The following is a 20,677-nucleotide window of genomic DNA, read 5'->3' as shown; positions in this document are numbered from 1 at the left end:
ATGCAGTAACACGCTGTCATACACAGGGACATTTTCCAAGCACACAAACTACAGTCGCTTTCTTCAGATGAGTCCAGAAGGAGCAGGGCTCCAGCAATCCCTGCTGACTGCAACCCGCTGTTATTTAATAAAAAGAAAAATGACAAATTCTAGCAATTAATCACGAGAGACCACCTATGATCGATGTAAATTGTGGTACACCAACTGCGTTCAGTAATCAGCTACACTCCACTTGAAACCTGATAAGTAAAATTGTTTGTGACAGATTATACATCACAAAAGCTAGGTGAGTTAAGGCCAAGCAGCCTGCTGTTGCATGTCAATTTTCATTAACAGATCAGATAAGCAAAAATGTCCATTTTAAAATGTAAATTAATAACAATCTGCTTCTTTAAACCTCAAATTTTGTTCTCAGTGGCTCCTTTCTAAAATTCAACCAAAAAATTAACGTTTTAATTATGAAAAGAATATGAATGAATTATGAATTTATGAAGAACAAATATGCCTGAAAGAATTGGATCGAAAATCTCTTACTTTCTTAGATGTCCACCATCTCCAGTTATCGTTCTAAAAGAGGAAAGGTAAATGGGGTCTTTTTGGGGTGAATTGGCTCTAAGGTGACATGCCTGGCAATGGAAGATCGAAATTCAGTGGATCCTCTGTGGCAGAGGCTCAGTAATCCGGTTCCTGAGCCAGACAGGTCAGCAGAACTCCAATGCGCATTTTCTGGACCCCAAACCTGAGTTTGTCAACTTGCGCTCAAACCCTTTAGTAAACATGGTGTGTGACTCAGGAGAGAGTGAATGACCTCCAAACCACTCCAAAAAAAATCATATATATGTGGTTTGAAGACCTCGCCACATTGAGATGGGTTTCCAAGATACCCGACTGACCAAAAACACCATCGTCACACCATTCACCATCCAAGTAGGCGCCTAATCCTAGTAAATTTAATCCCACCCAACCTGAGATCAGTTAACTCCTTACACACCAGCAATCTAAACTGAATCCTAATAGTCCATCTGGGTGAATTATATCACTAAACAATCAAGGGGTTCAAATGTCCTTTTGTCTGCAAGAATAAGATTAAATATCAGCACGAAAAAAATGGATTTTAAATCCTGTTTTGCTGCTGACTTTAATCTTCCATTATGCAGGATACTCTAGTATAATACTTCTAGGAGCCCTAATTGTACATAATTCAATCAGTTTTTGAGCAGTTCTGTAAGCTTTACAATCCGTCTGACGTCTCTCGACTCTTTATAATTTTGTTTTTTTTTAAAGAAACACAATTGGTTGTTACATAAGGTTTGATTTTTCCAGTCCACAAGTGTAAATACAATGAAATTAATCTATGTGGAACCTAGAATCACTGCTCACTTCCAGGTTTGAGCAGTAGGATCTCAGTTACAGTACTGCACAGTTTGCTACTGATGTATACAGTACAGTGAAACTTACAGTTTCATTCAATATAAGTACTCACAGAAGTTTAACAAAATAAAGCCGTTATAAAAATGCATATCCACAAACTATGAAGAGACTATTGCAGTGTTTGTTTTAAAAAGTTACTTGAAATTTTACATTTAAAGATTAAGCATTCAATGTACTTCATTAACAGGAACAGCCTGCAGCATTTTGTAGCCATAAGGATCATCCCTGAAACGTATTCCCATGTTACATTTTAATGACATTTCCGCAACCTTCACTCAGCAATGGTGCAGATGCAAAACCTGTCAGTCCCTATCAGTACTAAACAGCTGATGGAACCATCACAGGTATTGTACAGAACAGTTGAAGGGTGCAGACTAGATTATAAAATAAGGTTCTTTGGATAGAAAACATAATATGAAATTATAACACGAAGGTCTTGAAAATATAAATTACTGCCTTATTGGAACATTGTACGAGGTCTATTTGCACCACCACCTTTGGTAACAAAGAGTGGTCCAGTCCAGACCAATGGGGTAAAATGGGTCTTACCCGAGTTCCAGGTGAGAATGGAACCACTGTATAAAATGTACTTCTAATTAACCTCAGAAAAAAATACGATGTTTGAACTGAAGTTATTTACACCGGTACCAATCAATTGCTCCTCAAAGTTTGGGGTGAAGGCACATTCACAGGGAAGGTTATGCATGTAAACGGTTACAGTTGTCCCATTTAATTCGTTGTGTAGTAATTTATCACAAACTCATATCATACGCAGTATTGAGCAAAAGAGTGAGAAATGTGTGCTGCACATTCCAAACTGTGAACATTATCCACAGAATGTTATAATATAAGCAACAACAACAACAACTTGCGTTTACAATACCCGTCACATGGGGCAGCGCTTAAATACCTTCATATAAACACAAGTTTTCTGGAGATTTGATAAAATACCTGCGGCAAAGTTACTTTAGCTGTAAGCAAGCCTGCCTGCACATCAATCAGCCACGCATATTCCAATGTCGCAGAACCTAAAGGTAGCCCCTCTGCTGAGAACATGGCATGTGCTCGCAACTGCAGTCCAGACAGGCTGATGTGACCTTCACGAAGCAATCCATCCACAGATGGTCTCTACACACAAAAGAAAATACAAGAAGGAAAATGAATTATCAGATTGCTCCAAACAGTTAAATAGAAAGCATCCACATACACTCACATGCCAATAAAAATCAACACGGATTTCTCTCTCAACATATGGAACTCAGCATTCTGTACAATAGTGAGAAAAGTTATTTTTTTGTTAATTTAGCAAGTTGAAATGTTCTCCTCTTTTCCTTTCCTGAATATCCCAGCTCTTGTTAAGATACAATTCCACAACGGCAGTAACCCTCACACATCATTTCCAAATTCCACGGCTGAATCTAGATGAGGTGGTTGCAGGGGAGAATTAACTTCCGTGAAAAGGGCAAAAACAAACAGAAATCCAGCTACAATGAATTGATCAGCTTTTCGCCAAAAACATCATATTGTGAAAAACAAATACTGTGAAAACCTTGCTAACGATGTGAATCAGAATTCTGTATTCTAGATTGGTGTGAGACCAATCCTATAACAAGGTGTATAGACCAGAGCTTATAACAAGGGTTGTGTGAAGTCGCAATCTCTAAAGCTAGGATTTTCAATTAACACCCAAAAACTTCTGGATACTTGTTACCATTTGGTTTAATACTTTCTAAAGTTATAAGTTCTCATGAATTTTAATGTTCATTGATACTAATGTTTTTACACGATGCAAATTAAATTTCAATTATATTCACAGACTTTTTTCCCCACAATACACAAAGGAGACATTTCTCCAGTTTGTCTAAAAATGGGTAAACCCAGGCAGCATTTGAAATTAGTATAAACCACCAAGGGATTCAAGCCTACTTTCCAACTCATTTGGATTGCTTTAAGTATGTCAAAAAGAAACAAGACAGATTTTCTGACGCACAGCATTGTCTGAATACTTATTTAACAACATCACAATTAAATCAATTGAATGTCTCAAATAATGTACTACAGAGATCAAACCATACTGAACAGCAAAACTGCACTGCAATGTGTTCCATTCCCAAACATTTATTATACAACCCTCACCCCCTCCCAAACCACGAAAATCACCATTTCAACTAAAGTTAATGGTTGCATTGACGGAGGTGAAAGAGACAATTGCTCTGGCTGAAGTTGACAGTTTGAATGGAAGTGAAAAGGTCTTCAGATTGTCAGTTGGTGATGGGAACACTGTGTTTTCACAGTCAGAACTAATATCACTCAATATCAGACTGGAACCAAGTCAAGTCAATTTGCTAATGTGCAGCCCAAGGTCACTGACAGCTTCTTCCTGGAGTTTCAACCTCTGTTGCCCCTTTGGAGAAACCATTTTTGGTTATTACACCTTTCCAACTAAGATATTTTTCCAAACGCAATTAGCTATTTCAAGCCCTTCTTCTGAATCTACAACCCAACCAAAGTCATGTTGATCGTCAGAAAACACGAGATGTTGGATAATCCTTTACGAAAATAAAGAACAATTAACTAGGACCAATGGAAGGGGATCAGGAGGTAGAAAGTCAGAAAGCACTGACCAGAGGGCTTTTGATTGGATTGTTTGATTTGTAACTTTTTAGAACTTTTATGTTCAGAAAGCCTATGTATCTGTAAAAGTTTCAATCCACTCCTTGAGAGGGAGCAGGTACTTTTTTATTTGATAAACAGATGAAGCTCGAAGGACATATCAAGGGAAGAGTGAGAAGCAGCAGTGCTCACATTCACAGTTTCCCATTAAGAAAATCACCACTGTGACAATTATGGGGAAATAGTTAAAATACTGTCATTTATCAAATGAATGCCACAGAGGAGAAAGTGATACATGTCCCCATCAACAGAGTGCTTCATCACTGGACAAACACCCTTACCAATCAAAGCAGTAACAAGATGTTTAGTGGCAGCATCTGCTACCTAACCTCACCTCATTAGACAGCACTGATGCAGTAATGGTGGAGTCTCTGAGAAAATACTTACCCAAATATAATTCATAACACTCTGGACAAATAGGTCAGCTGTTAATTTTGGCTCATTGCCCAGTGTAGCAAATACAGTACAATTAGTGACATTTAAGAGAAATACCCAAAAAGCCGATTAGGTAGCAATTAGAGAAAAGTAAAAATGCAGTTACCGATAAAATGTTCAACACAATCAAAGAGGTAAACGCGCTGGACCTTTACATCATGACATGATTTCTCTAAAGCTTTGCTTCAAAATGTAGTGACTTATGGAGTCAATGCAGCAGCAACATCCCACAAAACAGGAATGAGATAAATGACTGGCTGATCTATTTTTTTGACTCTAGGACTTACTTTACAATGCGCTTTCCTTTTCCTTTACACCCTAACATATTGTGTGTTGTGGTATTTAACTAGACTACACAGTGGAACCCCACTTTAATATTCGTCATTACGACACAGTTCCCTACAGTGCAATTAGGATGTGAACCCCAACATTAATTTACCATAAATACAAAATGCATGCAGAAAGCCAGTCGACTACTCATGCACCAAAAACTCACGAATCCCAGGCCATAATTGATAATAATGACATTGCGGCAACTTGTTGACCTGTAAGTCAGCCTCTAGGACCACACCCTGTGTGAGGGGTGCTGCATAAATGCAAGTTGTTGTTGCCATTTTTAATACAGGAAGCCAGTGGCTCTGTGTGCACAGACCAGTGTAGTGGATGTGTAAGGCTGTCTAGCAATCATACTTCGCTCTAAACCTGGTTGAGATTTTAGGTACTCCAAGTATATTATAACAGGGCTCTACTGTAGCTTTTTTCTAGATCTTACTGTTGATCTCTTATCGTCCTAGTATTCATGTTTCGTAAATGTTATGTTATGTTTCTGGAAGGGAAATGCAAAAATATTGCTTATGTAGCCCATGGATATTTCTCAAATAGGGCATCCAGCCCTCAGAAGCCAAAAGGTTGGATCCCTGAGTTAGACTATGCAGCACAGAAACAGGCCACTTGGCAGTGTGTCTTTTCCTCCACATGAGCCTCAGCCCCTCTAATCCTCTTCCCAATACCCCCCTTCTCCATTCTCTCTTGTGTAAAGTCGCAAAGTTACTAACCTGGAACTTAGGAGCTGAAGGGGGGGTGGGGGGGGTTCAAAGCATTACTCCCCAGCTATCGGAAAAAAAACTATATGAATATTTATTCCTCCCTCGCGCGAACATCATTAGAGTCTCAGATAACTGGAGACAACGTCAAGGTACAATGCTGAAGAATTTCTTCTAAAAAAGCACACAAGGTTAACAGGTGCACAATTCTAGACAAATAAAACATACAGTAGCCCAATCCAAGGTTTTTTTTTAAAAGCTACCCTGAGTGTTCAGAGACAGGTTAGTATTGTAGCCAATTTGCATTTGTCATAATGAACAATTATCCTCAATGGGGCCAGTCCCAATTAATAAAGATAATGAGCTCTCTCCTGCACTATCGTTAAAAATACCCCTTCCTTTATCTAAATTAGTTAGTTTTACTTAGTCCCATAATGTGATACACCAACGTTGAGAAGGGTATTAGATTTTAAAAGCCTGTAGACTACACTGTGTAGTGCTGTGTAAAAAATGAACTGACGAGAGGGACATTGCCACTACACTGTTGTAGTGGCAATGTCCCTCTCGTCAGTTAATTTTTTAACTAATAGAGGACTAATTATTTAAATGTTGGTTCACAAACACATTATTGATGTAAATGAAATGAATACAGTTGTTCTAGGCTTCTTACCGGGTAGTTGTCACTCACAAAAAGGTAAATTGGTGACAAGACAAGCTGTAACATGGTCTCCTTATAGCCCTTCTTCATCTCAAAACAAAGCCTCTCCATGAATGCTGTGGGACACTCTGACCCATCGCTGCTGCAATGCTGCAAGACATTCACAAATTATATGTTCACAGACGATGTACACAGTGAAATAAACATATCCGACAAAATAAAGCTTTGTTTCTGTCATTCCCCAACCCTCCAACAAATTACAAAATGTATTAGATTTAACAATTAAAATCAATACAATAAAAATTTGCATTATCATTTATATTTTCTGAAACTAGATCAGTGAAGTTAACACATCCTGTGGAGAACCTAGACTGTTAGGTCAGGCAGACTGATAATCCACTCTTACCCTAAACTATAGCAGTGACAAACCTCGCCATGGTCAAGGATGCTTACAAAATACCGATGATACATATCCATGCATGGAGGAAATAGATAGGTTTCAAATAGTCACCAAATCTACAACAACTACTATTTGCATGTATATAGTGCCCTTCACATGGGGCAGTCTCAGAGCACTTGAAAGGCCACAAGCTCAGAAGTTGAACAAGATAATTCAGACTGAACCATTTTACAGATAGTGGTGAATATGAGGGATGGACGATTCAGGGAGGCAGACTGCGTTGGCAACTTTAAGAGGGAATTAAACATATATTTGGCATAAAATATAGGGTTTTTAAAAAATATTTTTGACCTTGGAACCATCTAACAGAAATGACAATTTCCACTTATATGGTGCCTTTCACATAAGAAAATGTCTCAAAGCGCTCAAAACCTAAAGTCTACTCTGGTCGTGTTCATTTCCTATATTCCTAGGATTTAAACCAAATCTGCAATGCAAGTAAAAGGTCCACTTTAAACAAATCAGTTTTTGTGAATGAACCACACTTTGCCTATTGTGCCGATGAGTTTCATTTCACATCACATCACAGGAAATTAGCGAAGCAAGGATGTAAAAATCGGAGACTTTTTGTTGTGGATGTTCTGTGCTGTTAATTCAAAATTGGATTTCCTAAGTACAATAACGACTTTAAAATCAGTACAAACCAAAGAATCAGTAACAGCTGGCTTCAAATTAGAAACAGACCATCTTTTATGTTCCACTTCACTTACCACTGGGAGCTTTCCATGCACTTTGTACAAATTAATGAGGACAGAGATGTCCCATGGGCGGAGTGAAAGTGGGTGGATTTGCTTGCCTCCATTCTCCGCCTCCTTCTTCTGCACTTCTTCAACTCCCACCGAAGCCCAGCCAGAACTAGAAGATGTTGATAATGACAACACAGGGCTCGAAACAGTTTCTTCAAAATCTGTGTACATGTCATCTTCTCCAAAGTAGTTCTCCTTTGAAGATAAAACAGTATAAAAATATCAGATAAAATGGTTGGAATTTTATCCACAAAATTGTGGATTTTTCTACAAAAATTCACATTTTTCATGCACTCTGGACTCCCCAAGACTGGACTCTCGCCAACCTGCCCCTAATGCTTTCCGGAAATAGATAAGGAGTGTGCATCCCTTCAGGTGTACAATCCATTCCACGTCTAGGTCACATACAAATGCTGAATTCTCAGTCTGGCTTGGATACGCTTAAGCATCGTAATAGTCACATGTGTCAGAACACCAAGCTGACAAAAAAACATTTCAAGCATGATTTCTGCCAGATACTAGGTGATTGATGGGGGTTCTAATCATAATATTTAATACAGCTCCTTATCACGTTGTCGAGACGACTCAAAGCGCTTCACAGAATATATTTTAAAGTGGATATTTTATTTGTGGTGAAGTGTGGCAGCCAATTGCACACAGCAGTGTCTACAAACAGGGATTATTACCCTCGGAAAGTGAAACGCCAATTGACAATAAACAGGTCCTACTTACTGCTAGGTAAACAGAGGTGTGTAGCGTAAGGAAACTTGCCTAAGGTTTCATCTTGCCCAGGAATCAAACCTCTCGCTGGCAAGCTCACTAACCCTACAATCCAGGAATCCTAATTTAGCTTAATGTCTGGTGAAAGCCAAAAATACATTGGAAGGAGGACAACAGTTAATATGTATTATAGGTGGTGAAGAGCCCTTTGTCTTTATCAATATCAACGCAGCCTACTTCTTCAATGCTACATTGTGGGTAAATATTTCTAAGCAATGGTAATGCTAACATAGCTGCAGCAATCTGCTGAATAAATGTTGAACTGTATATCATAAAATTAAATGTCTGTACCTTGATACTCAACAGTGCTTTAAGCACTGGCCCGTACAGAATGATTTGGGAATCAAAAGGCATTTCTAGTTCCACATGCAGCTTATCAGGCAGAAGTTCTGATGGATCTATGGGTGGTCTGTTTGAACCTGTTGGAGATGAAATAACTCGCTCTGCAGACTTCTGTGAAGGTCTCGACACAGATGTTAATTCCGGATTTTGGACCACTTTTAAAATAAAAACACATATTTTAGATATTCCAACATAAAAGTACAGCAGAACATCATATATCCACATGCTATCTCTCTACAGATCAATTTATATAATATAACAATAATCCTTACATTTGATATAGCACCTTATCGTATCTTCGCAGGATATACTGTAAAGTGAATTGACTGTATACTTTGTGGGAGAAACACGGCAGCCAATTGTGCACAGCAGTGTCCCACAAACAGTCGTGGATTGAGTGACCAATTTTTTTGAAGGAATTATTACCCCCGGAAAAGCGATCCTCCAATCGACTGACAACCAGGTTCCTACTTACTGCTGGTAAACAGAGGCGTGTGGAGTAAGGAAACTTGCCCAATGTTTAGCCCTGCCCGGGAATCAAACCCAGGTCTCTCGCTTGCAAGGCGACTGCTCTAACCACTGAGCTACAGGACTCCACAGCACCGGATTTATCCGCTCTGCTCTCAGAGGCGTAACTGAAATGGAGATAACACTGGAGCACACAATGCTCTTAGGAATCCAATTTTCCCAACAGCACAACTGTGAACTGACAACACAAGGCGAGTGTTTATTCAGCAGTTTGTTAGTTACAATATAGCGCTAGAGGCGTGGAGAGCTAGAGTTAGAGAAAGAGAGAGAATGTCCAAGGCGCAAAGGCAAAGATGAGAAAAATAGAAAGTTGGAGAAAATCAGAAAGAAATAGGAAAGAGCCAAATGAGAAAGACTGGTACAGTGTGGTACTATAATGACAGTGCAACTTCTGATGAAAGAAAGGTTTGGTTAGCACCGCAGCCTATTATCTTATGTGATGACCTTTTATCCTTACTGTTTCAAAGGCAGAAACACTCCTCAGTGCTGAAGGGCATTTCCACCTACAGATGTCAAACACTCAAGAGAAACGAACAAATGGCATTTCCCACACCTTCAGGGTGTTTGTGACAATATTGAAAGTTTAAACTTAAACGGACGTCTCAGGTTGATAAAGCGCCATATCAAATGCAAGGATTATGATGTTATTATTTCAACATGAGCCAGTAAATGAATAAGTGGATTCTTACAACTTTGTTTCAACTGTTCATCAGCTTTTTGAGGGTAGATGGGATGCCAGGTATAGTCGATGATGAGCATAATGTTTGGTACAGACCAACACTCGATCCAGTCAGTCCTAAATGTTAAGATAATCAACATCAGTACATTCACTTAAGCACATCGATTTTAGTATCAGATTTTTAAAAAGAGTTCACACTTTTATGGTTTAAAGCACTGCATTCTGTTTAAGTTCATCTTTAGAGGCCCCTTTTAATATTCAATCCTATAGAGCGAGATTAACTAAAACGCCTATGAATTATACAATCATTTGAAAAACTACTTAATAGTGAGTTTATATCGCTGCGAAACTGGGTTTACAATGTCTGTACCACATCACTTTCAATCAGGTCGGAGAAAAACACACAGAACATCAAAGATGAGTACTTGATTTTAAAGAACCTACGAAGTAACCAATTCTTTAACAATTAAAAGAAATCCGTACAAAGTTCACAATACGAGAGGTTTAAATAGACCTCAGGAGAGCATGCCCAGTCCGATTCACATCCACCAGATTTATACTACTCCACGTGAGTTGAGCATGAGGATCCAGTGTAATTCAGTGTTTACACTGTTAAAATTACTGCAATTCCCCACCAACATGTGTATCATTTCACACTCAAGGTAAAATTAGTCATTCTCCAAAATAAAGTAAGAAATAAAATGATTTAGATTTTTCTGACAAGACATTTCTAATAGCAATAAAGAGTTGAATTGTCAGAGATTGGAATTAATTCACTAATTTTCTTTATGTTTTTAAGATGAAAAATTCTTAAAAGGAAGCACTTAAAAGTCCTACATATAGGATAGCTTTTTCAAAGAGCTGGCAAAGGCACAAAGGGACGAATGGCCTCCTTCTAATTCTAATAGGATTCTAATGATATTTTGCAAGAGAAAAATTATTTTGTGTAAGAAAAACTTACTTGATTTTTTTCCAGCATCTTCTTGCAAAGCCAATTTCAAAAGGAAAGTTAAACATCACAAGTAAAATCCAAGAAATGCACAAATTCTTGTAGATTTGAATTTCCAAAAGTCATTGAAAGACAAGCGACAACAGTCCACAAAGAATCACCACACTCGAGTTTCATAAAATCAAGGTTTCAATATTTTGAACCATGTACACAGATCCAGTCATAAACTTGAGGAGTACTGTACTTACTCTGGTTCAGTAATATTACGCCATTTGGGTTTCCTTAATTTCTGACTACTATTTTGAGTCTCACTTGAAGAAGAGATTTCTGGAGGTACTTTGTTAGGTTGAGAATCATTTGCCAATGTAACTGCTGCATATCTGCTCGGGTGACAGTCTGGCAGAAACAAACGTAAATCCATATTTTCTGCCTGGGAACATAAAATAACGTACGTTTACAAATGTATGTGTATAACTCAAGAAAAGTGACCAGGCATTTCTTTCTTGTTCGGTATATTGCTTTAATACATGATACATAAAAAAACAAATTTTTTACAATAGACTAATACCACTGCAAAATATTTTTTGGGAATAACATGAATATTTATTTACATCAGTGTAATTAGAAATACATACATATTTATTTTGTTCATAATTAGGTTGTCAATCAACAGTGTTGGGAGAGCAATGTACTGTTGGAGGTGCTGTCCTTTGGATGATATGTTAAATATAGGAACCTGATGACCTGAAAGTTCCCGATTTGCCTCCTAGTGTAAGAAAATTGGTTGCCACATTTGCCTGCAGGTACATTCATTACACTTTTCTCTTTCTACATGCATGTGAAGCAGTGGACTAGTATTTTTCATATTTTGGGTAAGATAATGTCAGGGTGAAAACCCCAACTGTGCAATAAGGGAACCCACATTCTAATTAGTGTGTTATAACATGGTTCCCCTGAATAGGGCAACAGGTTGAGTTGATATTAATCCTTGCAGTTGATATAGCATCTCATCGAGCCATTGAAACATCTCAAAAGTAGTTCACTGGATGTACTGTAAAGTGTAGTGAATGCACCTGTAAGCAAATATGACAACCAATTTTCTTACTTCAGTGTCCTACATGCAGGCATGAAGAGAACAACCAATTTTATCAAAGAGATTGTTGGCCAGGACTCTGGACACCTTTTCACACCTGAACAGGCAGATGGGACCTCGGTTTAATGTCTAATCCAAAGAACGACACCTCTAACAATGCAGCACTCCCCCAGCACTGCATTGGATTGTCAGCCTAGACTGTGTGAACTCAAAGTCCTGACTTGGTGCATGAACCCACAAACTTCTCACTCAGAAGAAAGAATGATATCAAATGAATCAGCAGAACACTTTCATTTGGTATGCATGACACTGATGTCAGTGAATTCAGCAAGCAAAAATATTTCATTTGCCCACTGCATAATTTATTCATCAAAATCCAAATTAAAATTTTGATTTTTACTGGAATTGTAGAAAAGGAGCAGATAACATGAAACACATAAATCTTTCAATTTGTGGAATAAAAGCTTTCATCCCAATTCCATCCAAATATTACTTTTCAATATCTTGTGATGTGAGATCAACTGTTCTGTTGACATGGTCCAATTCTGTTTCCAAAAGTTAAATAAATGGCATACCTTCAAGCAGAATTTTGTGTTGCAGGTAGCTGGTACAAAGTCATTAAAAGGCAAGGAGAAATCAATGTTCAGAGTTTCTCCACATGCTGCCAAATAGACTGCAACAGAACAAAAATAGCATTTCAATACTAAAAGAAACACAATAGCAACAGCTGGGAAGTCTATAGTGATTTGTTCCTTCAAATATTAAATATTTCAGGAGTTACAACAAATTTGGTTCAAATCAATGGAAGAAGTTTGAAGAGAAGAAAAAGCATAGAAATTTCGACCTTCTATCACTCCTTCCTCTCCCGCCACTGGCTTCACGAACCCCTCCAATCTGGTTTCCATCGCCCACAGCATAGAAACAGCTTTGGTCAAAGTGACAAATTACATTTTGTCCTTCTGCGACCAGGACTCCCTCTGCCTCCTCATCCTCCGTGACCTATCTGTTGCCTTCGACACCGTCGACCACTTTATTCTCCTCCACCACCTCTCCTCATGATTAATCCCTTCATGGTTATGTCCTTGAATGGTTCAGATCGTACCTCTCACACAGTCTCCACTTAATCTCCACAAACAGCTTCTCCTCTAGCCTCCGCACTGTCTCGTGCGGCGTTCCTCAGGGCTCTGTCCTCGGTCCCCTCCTCTTCAATATCTATATATGCTCCCTCTTGGTGACATCATCCACAGACATGGGGCCAACTTCCACATGTATGCCGATAACACCGAACTCTACCTCTCTGCCTCCACCCTCCACTCCAGGACTCCCTTGATTGTCAGACATCAAGTCCTGGATGAGAGCTAACTTTCTATAGTTGAACTTCAACAAGACCGAGGCTCTCCTGATTGGCTCCCGTCAGCGCCTCCGCACTGACAACATCACTATTCAAGAATGCACACTCCACGCTGCTAAGACAGTCTGGAACCTTGGCGTCTTGTTTGATCCCCAACTATTCTTTCTACCCCACATCCGTGCCATGACCCGCTCTGCCTTCCCCCACCTCTTGCAACATCACCCGGCTCTGCCACTGTCTCAAATCACAGGCCACCGAGACCCTCATACATGTTTTCATTACATCCAGGCTGGACTACACAAACTTCTGCTTGTCGGCCTCCCCAACTCCTCCCTCCACAGGCTGCAGATAATCCAGAACTCTGCAGTCTGTGACCTCTCTTGCACCAAACTCCGTGACCCCATCTCCCCCACACTCGCCCGACTCCACTGGCCTCCCGTCACACAGAGGGTACAGTTCAAGATCCTGGTCCTCACCTTCAAAGCCCTCCATGGTCTTGCTCCCCCCAACCTCTGCGACCTCCTAATCCCCAAGAACCTGCCTACTCCTCCGCTCAGCGGGCTCCTGCTGCTTCACGTCCCCCGCCTCGCTCGCCCCACCATTGGTGGGCGGGTCTTCTGCCACTCTTCCCCCACCCTCTGGAAATCCATCCCGTAGTCCCTCCGCCTTGCCTCCTCCCTCGTCTCCTTCAACAACCGTCTCAAGATCCTCCTCTTTGATCACCCTCTTTCCCCACTGTCCTCCACCCATCCCGATCCCGACCCCCAGCTCAGGTCCGAACCACTGACGGTCCAGCGCCTTGGGACGTCCTCCAGACATGAAAGGCGCTACACAAATGTAATTTTTTTGTTGTTGTATTATGTCAGCATAGAAATGGATATGAAATAAAATAACTGCACAGAAATTACAACATAAAAACAGTGCATGTAAAACAGAGTATTTTCCAGCATTCCTCTATCAACAGAACATACACTAATCAATAAGTTCATAAAATCCATATTTATACATTCTGTTACAATGAATATTGAGCACTACACTGCCACAGTTTTATCATATAAAATAATTTGGTCAGCCAGGCTCAAAATTATCAATTGAGTAAAACTGCACACCACCTTCTGGGGCAAATTAATGTGTCAAAATTAAGATTATTAGTAGATCAAATTCATACTCCACTGTTCTCCATTAATCTCTCAGTAATAGGCCACATCCAATACAACTTATTGGGATTCAATTAGCAAATCTTATAACTTTTATAGACCGTCTCATGTAAAAAAAAGTTGAATTCATAATGAAGATTTTGAAAATCTTAACCAAATCAAATTGTTACGAGCCACAAAAATAGAGTCACGGTCCATTTAGCAGTCACCCCAAACCACAAGAACTCAAAGTTCAGTTTATTTTAGGCTGATGCAAATGAAGGTTAGATATTTTTGGCTTGGACAAATTTAGTCTACTGTGTAAGAGAATTCTGTTTCGACATTTGCAAAGAGAAGTACACAAACACTACTGTAAAGATACATCTGAACAAAAAGATATTTGAGCAATACCTCATGTGAGATATATAAGGTATCAGAAATGATCTACTGTTAGAACTAAGCCAATTACAAAATTACACAAATACAAAGTACATAAACCTTTAAAGCTGTCAAGAAAACAAACAAAATCCTAGGTTTTATAAATAGTGGTATAGTATAAAAAAAGCAAAGAGGGTATTGCTAAATTTATATGAATCATTAATCTAGACAGCAATTAGAATATTGTGTCCAGTTTTATTCCCCCCACTTTAGGAAGGCTGTCAAGATTACAGTGGGGTGCAGAGGAGATTTACTAGGTTCACGCTGACACTAGGAGGCATCACGTACATACTATGATGGCCCATGATGTATAGGGATTACACCAAACCTCAATATCTCTGCCTCCAACCTGGATTTCAAGACTATTGCTGTTCTGACTGACTGCCTGGCAGACATCAAGTCATGGATGATCTCCAACTTTCTCCACTTGAATGTTGACAAGGCAGAGCCGCTCCTGTCAGTGCCTTCTCACCTCAGGTGCTGACAGCATCAATCTAAACAGATGTACACTCCGCCTCACAGAGCCAGCGGGGAACCGTAGTGTCTTGTTTCATTCTCAACTGTCCAACTATCCCATGCCTTGAGCGGTTCAACTTTCCCCCACCTCTGTAACACTGCCAGTCTCCGCCACTATCTCTTCCCTCGGGTTGCCAAGACATTTATCCGTGCATTTATCACATCCAGGCTAGACTCCTACTCTCTGCTTGTTTGACTTCCCGACTCTTCTCTCCACAAGCCTCAGACCATCCAGAACTCTGCAGCTTGTGTCTTCTCCCGCACAAGGCTCCGTGAGCCTATCAATCCCATCCTTGCTCGGCTCCACCAGCTCCCAGACGTTGGGAATTCAAGATCTTTGTCCTCACTTTTAAAGCCCTCCATGGTCTTGCTGCATCCTACCTCTGTGACCTTCTTAAACACTACCAACCAACCCACACCCTCCACTAAGCAGGTATTACCTTTCTGCATATCCCCCACCCTGTCCACCCTACTATCAATGGCCGAGCTTTCAGCCTTTCTGCCCCCACTCTTTGGAACTCCATCCCAGAGTCGCTTCCCTCATCGCCTTCAAGGTTCACCTCAAGACCTTCCTCTTTGACCTCATCTTCACTCACCAGAAAAAATAGTTCAAGGGGCCTTCTTCATCCAAACTTGTCTTGGGATCTACCCTGCATGGTGAAAGATTGAATTATACCTACAGGATGGAGTCCTGTAGCTCAGTGATTAGAGCACTCGCTTTGCAAGTGAGATCTGAGTTCAATTCCAGGCAGTGGGAAACCTTGGGCAAGTTTCCTTACTCCACACACCTAATAATAATCCCTCCAAAAAAAACAAAAACAATAATAAATTGGTCATTTTCAATCCATGACTGTTTGTGGGACATTGCTGTGCGCAATTGGCTGCCGCGTTCGCCCACAAATATACAGTCAATTCACTTTACAGTGTGTTCTGTGAAGCGCTTTGGGATGTCCTCCCGACGTGAAAAGCTCTATATCAAAATGCAAGTATTATTATTATTATTACACAATCTTCAGAAATAACCAATAACTGCACCTACACAACCCTCAGGAACAACCAATATTTAGTTGTTCATAGTTGAAATATTTTGTGGATGAAAATACTTACTGCCCTTTAGCAGTACATCAATATAAACATAAACATGTCAAATCTTTACAAAAGGGTCTTTTAAATTCAATTTCTCTTCTGATAACACTTAACCTCTAGACCAGATTTGGAACTTCACCTCTCTTTTGGTAACTTTTCTCACCGTTATTTCACTTTTGAAAGATTTTCTGGCGATCTGCACACAGAAAAGCACTTTCCTTCTCATTTATACTGTGCCCATAAAGCCAGACATATAACAAAGTGGAACAAGCCACCTTAGTTTTATGAGCAGTTCTAAAACGCTTTGAATCAAGCCAAAATAAACGTAAATTAGATTTTGGTATTAAGCTAATGTGCATTATATCAGAATCAGTGTTTTTTTAAGAGCTGGTCAAACAAGCAGCTCCAACATTAAAGCATGGGCTGTTCAGAGCTCTCAACCTGACCAATGACTCATAATCTGGGCCAATAAAAAAGTGCAGCCGCAAATTTTCTGCAGAATCCGCTATAACCAACACCCTCCACTATACTTCAGTTAAAAAATGAAGTATCTGGCCCCAGGCCTCTCAGCTGTTTACCTGATGTTACTGTGGACGGGGAGGGAAGACTCCAGATGAAACATGTGCCATGAGGCACAAGCAGGAAATGGGCTTTGCTCCATGAGTGTGTGTGTCTCTTCCTCTCTCTCTCTCTCTGAGAACATGTCTCTCTGTGTCTGTCTCTCTCTGGGTCTCTGTGTTCCCCCCCACCCCACCCCCAAATGGGTCACACAGTTTTTGTTAAAGAAGAAATTAATGCTTTTTTTGCAACAATCTAATATGTGTTGTTTCCTCATGTTTAATTTTTATCAATAAAGTTGGCAATAAGATGGACCTCAATAGCACCAATCAGCTCCCCACAACAATATTCCATCAAATTTCCCTGCAGTTGTCTGGCAAATATTTCCTCACTTTTCTATTGGCCCAGTTCATGTGAAAAGCGCTATATCAAATGCAAGGATTATTATTATTATTATTATTATTATTATTATTATTATTATTATTATTATTATGTGAAAATCTATTTGGATTCAGACCTGCCATGTCTCTATTGCAAGTGTGTAAATCAGATTGTTCCTGAAACAAACCTCCTCAGCGCTTTGGGACATCCTCCCGATGTGAAAGGCACTCTATAAATGTAATTTTATTGTTGTTGTTGTCCCCCAGGTTATGTCAGAAGTAAGACTCCAGCACAAATCAGGGTGTCTGAACTAAAATGGTAACGCATGGTGAATTATCCCTTTTATCCTCCGAATAAAGGAAGAGCAGGTTTTATGGAAATAATATTAAAGAGAGATTACAATATATGTTGAATGCAACAACACATTTTCTTACCGTTTTCTTGTTGTTTGGTGGAGCAATCGATCCAATTGTGTTGATTTGCTGCCCAAATCATCTCAAACTGGTGAAACATCACTTTAAATTTCCAAATGTATGGAACAAAGGAGTAGATGTCAGGGGGGCTGTCACTTACCCAGTCTTGTATCAAATCTTGGAAAAGGAAAATGTAAAATAAATCTCAGATTAAAGAAAAGTTACAGAAACCCAGGCTTTTAAATTTGATTCCTAAATGTTTGTGCAGCGTTAAAAGAGTAAGATTTTAGTCAATAGTGTATTTGTTTTATGACCTTTTATGTAAAACCTTTGCATTTGAGGCAACCCAATGAGTTTCACAAGATTCATTGTGGAGCGAATGTGTATTCATAGGATTTGAGGATAAAAGGGGCATGAAATCTGTCCAATACATTGATCTGATAAATTACTCATATATTTTTGAATTAACCCACTGGACAATAATGTGTCACCAGCACATATACTTGAAAATCCTAATGCATATTCAATAAATGTAGTAGCATAAAACACATCAATAATTTATCGACTATATTTTTTATGAGATGAACAAATTCACAAATACGTACCTATAAAGAAATTCTTCTGGGCAAAGATAAAATGGTAAGTCGCCTTATACACTTCAATTTCGCACTGCCATGCTTGAGGCATATTCCATATCTTTTGATAATTTGCATTTACATGAAACTGTAGGGAAGATTTTAGTAGGTCAGTTAACAAGGATCAGACAAATCTCAAGAGAGGTGTTAGAAAAATGATTTCTCTGTTAGTAGCATCAATGACTCAAAAGGCAGAACTAATTCATTGTACATCGCAATTTAATTTGTAATAATCCTTGCAATTGATATAGCGCCTTATCATGTTTTCGAAACATCTCAAAGTGCTTCACAGAATATACTATAAAGTGAATTGACTGTATATTTTGTGGGCGAAACGCGGCAGCCAATTGCGCACAGCAGCGTCCCACAAACAGTTGTGGATTGAGTGACCAAATTATTATTATTATTGTTTTAATTTGAAGGGATTATTAACCCCAGAAAAGCAATCCGACAACGACTAACAACCAGGTTACTACTCACTGCTGGGTAAATAGAGCGCGTGGAGTAGGGAAACTTGCCTAATGTTTCACCCTGCCCGGGAATCGAACCCAGGTCCTCTTGCTTGCAAGGCGAGCGCTCTAATCAATACTCTACAGGACGCCACGATTAAAAAATCTTGTCATCTACCAAGATTACAAAAACTGTAGAATTCAAATGGAATAACTACAATCAAAATTAGGAAACGATAACACAAGTACCATCAAAAGAAACTAAACATGCTTTTGCTGACTTTAAGTTCCCCGTAGTTTTTGAATAATTAATTATACCAAAGCACTGTGCAACAACAGGCATTGACTCTTTAATTAAAAATATTTATCCCACTGTGGTAAACAGAAGGCACATCTACCTTCCATGCAATTTAATTATTTCCCTGATGCCAGGGTCAGACCGAGTGCGTCAAATTGTACAGTCAGCCAAGGAAGCTGCCAGTATTAATTCTGACGCTATTAGTTTTCCTGCACCATGTGCACACTTCATAATAACATAATCAAACATAAAATCTTCCCACAAGTGATTTTAATGTGTCCGACTCTGATGCAACTCGTTGCTAGAAAATATGGCTAAGCTGATAATTTCTTTATACAGATTTTAGGATCTTGTTCATTCTTCAAATGAAAACATTGCTTCCGTTGAACACAGGATAAGTAATACAAAGTTCTCAGCATTTTCAGGATAGACCAGTCAACAGTTTCAACACAATTCTAAAGTGTGCCTGCCTTCCCCCTTTGGAGGCACAGAAGAGATGACAATTAAAAAGTGGAAGTACAATACTTAAAATTACAGGGGAGGAAAGCTTTTAAGTAAGAGATGAGCTTTATTTTAAAAATAATTTTCCAATAAGAGGAGCGGATTATTCGGAGGAAGAAGGGAATAGAGAGGGGATCATGTGGAGTTTAAACAGCGACTAAAAGCCACATAACAACAACACACAATAACAAGACAGGCTTCAGTCATATTACGTTCAGGATAATTTGTCTACCATTTAAATCAACTTAGGGAGTCTAATTTGCAGTACTAACAAAGCAATTGACAGTTATATTGCGTAATTCACATAAGGAGGATGTCTCCAAGTGCTCACACCACTTAGTGGGCACTCGAGCTAGAAGGTGGGAGCTGAAGGGGAAAATACATGTGTACAAAGAGTACACACAAATGTAATTAACATCCAAAGAATTACAGAATCTCTCTCCCTTTTGCATTGGTTATTAATTCCATAACTAAGGACAATCCAATAATTTCTTCTGTACACATGCATTTACATGTGCAGCAGTTAAATAATTTACTCGCAAATTAGACAAAGTTTGTCCTTGGTTAGAAAGTTCTGGTTATACGATCCAAAATATAGTTCACAATGTTTTTCAGCATAACTATTGTATCTATAAAACTTACCGCTAACATTTCTGCCTCCAATAGAGTTCGATACAGCATGCTACTGGTTGCATCCACGTGCAGCAGTTGTCCTTTAATTGTTGGTGAATATCCTGCCGAGTCAGAAAATACAGAAGTTGTAGATCAATATTTAGTTTTAAGAAGCCCCAAATGGATACTCCCGCACAGATTTAAAAGCCAAGGCTTCATTCTTACAAAAGTTTAGATAATAATATGGTAAAACTCACATAAGTCTTATCTTTATAAGCATGATTGTATGATTGCCTAAGTCACACATCCATCCGAGTCCCATTCAGTTTCCTATCAAAATCACTTAAAACCACTTTCTTTGCACTAGTCATATTACTCGCCCACAAAATATACAGTCAATTCACTTTACAGTATAGTCTGTGAAATGCTTCGAAAGGTCTCAAAGACGTGATAAAGCACTATATCAAATGCAAGGATTATTATTAT

General features: G+C 39.1%; 1 protein-coding gene across 1 annotated transcript in view; it reads right to left on the bottom strand.

The window, feature by feature from the left end:
* The window catches only part of kiaa1109 (KIAA1109 ortholog), a 131,825-nt gene that overhangs the window by 74,119 nt on the left and 37,029 nt on the right, over window positions 1-20,677 (bottom strand). The window contains exons 15-24 of the mRNA XM_042336373.1: window positions 20,222-20,313; window positions 18,302-18,419; window positions 17,718-17,873; window positions 12,393-12,490; window positions 10,973-11,154; window positions 9,786-9,892; window positions 8,518-8,723; window positions 7,411-7,641; window positions 6,253-6,390; window positions 2,383-2,559 (exon numbers count right to left, since the gene is read on the bottom strand). Of these exons, the coding sequence (XP_042192307.1) occupies window positions 2,383-2,559; window positions 6,253-6,390; window positions 7,411-7,641; window positions 8,518-8,723; window positions 9,786-9,892; window positions 10,973-11,154; window positions 12,393-12,490; window positions 17,718-17,873; window positions 18,302-18,419; window positions 20,222-20,313 (1,505 nt within the window). The remainder of the gene's footprint in view (window positions 1-2,382; window positions 2,560-6,252; window positions 6,391-7,410; window positions 7,642-8,517; window positions 8,724-9,785; window positions 9,893-10,972; window positions 11,155-12,392; window positions 12,491-17,717; window positions 17,874-18,301; window positions 18,420-20,221; window positions 20,314-20,677) is intronic.

Source organism: Callorhinchus milii, unplaced genomic scaffold (assembly GCF_018977255.1).
Source record: "Callorhinchus milii isolate IMCB2004 unplaced genomic scaffold, IMCB_Cmil_1.0 Scaffold1, whole genome shotgun sequence".
NCBI classification, from domain to species: domain Eukaryota; kingdom Metazoa; phylum Chordata; class Chondrichthyes; order Chimaeriformes; family Callorhinchidae; genus Callorhinchus; species Callorhinchus milii.
Note: the sequence above shows the minus strand (reverse complement) of the source record. Positions and strands in the feature narration are given on the sequence as shown.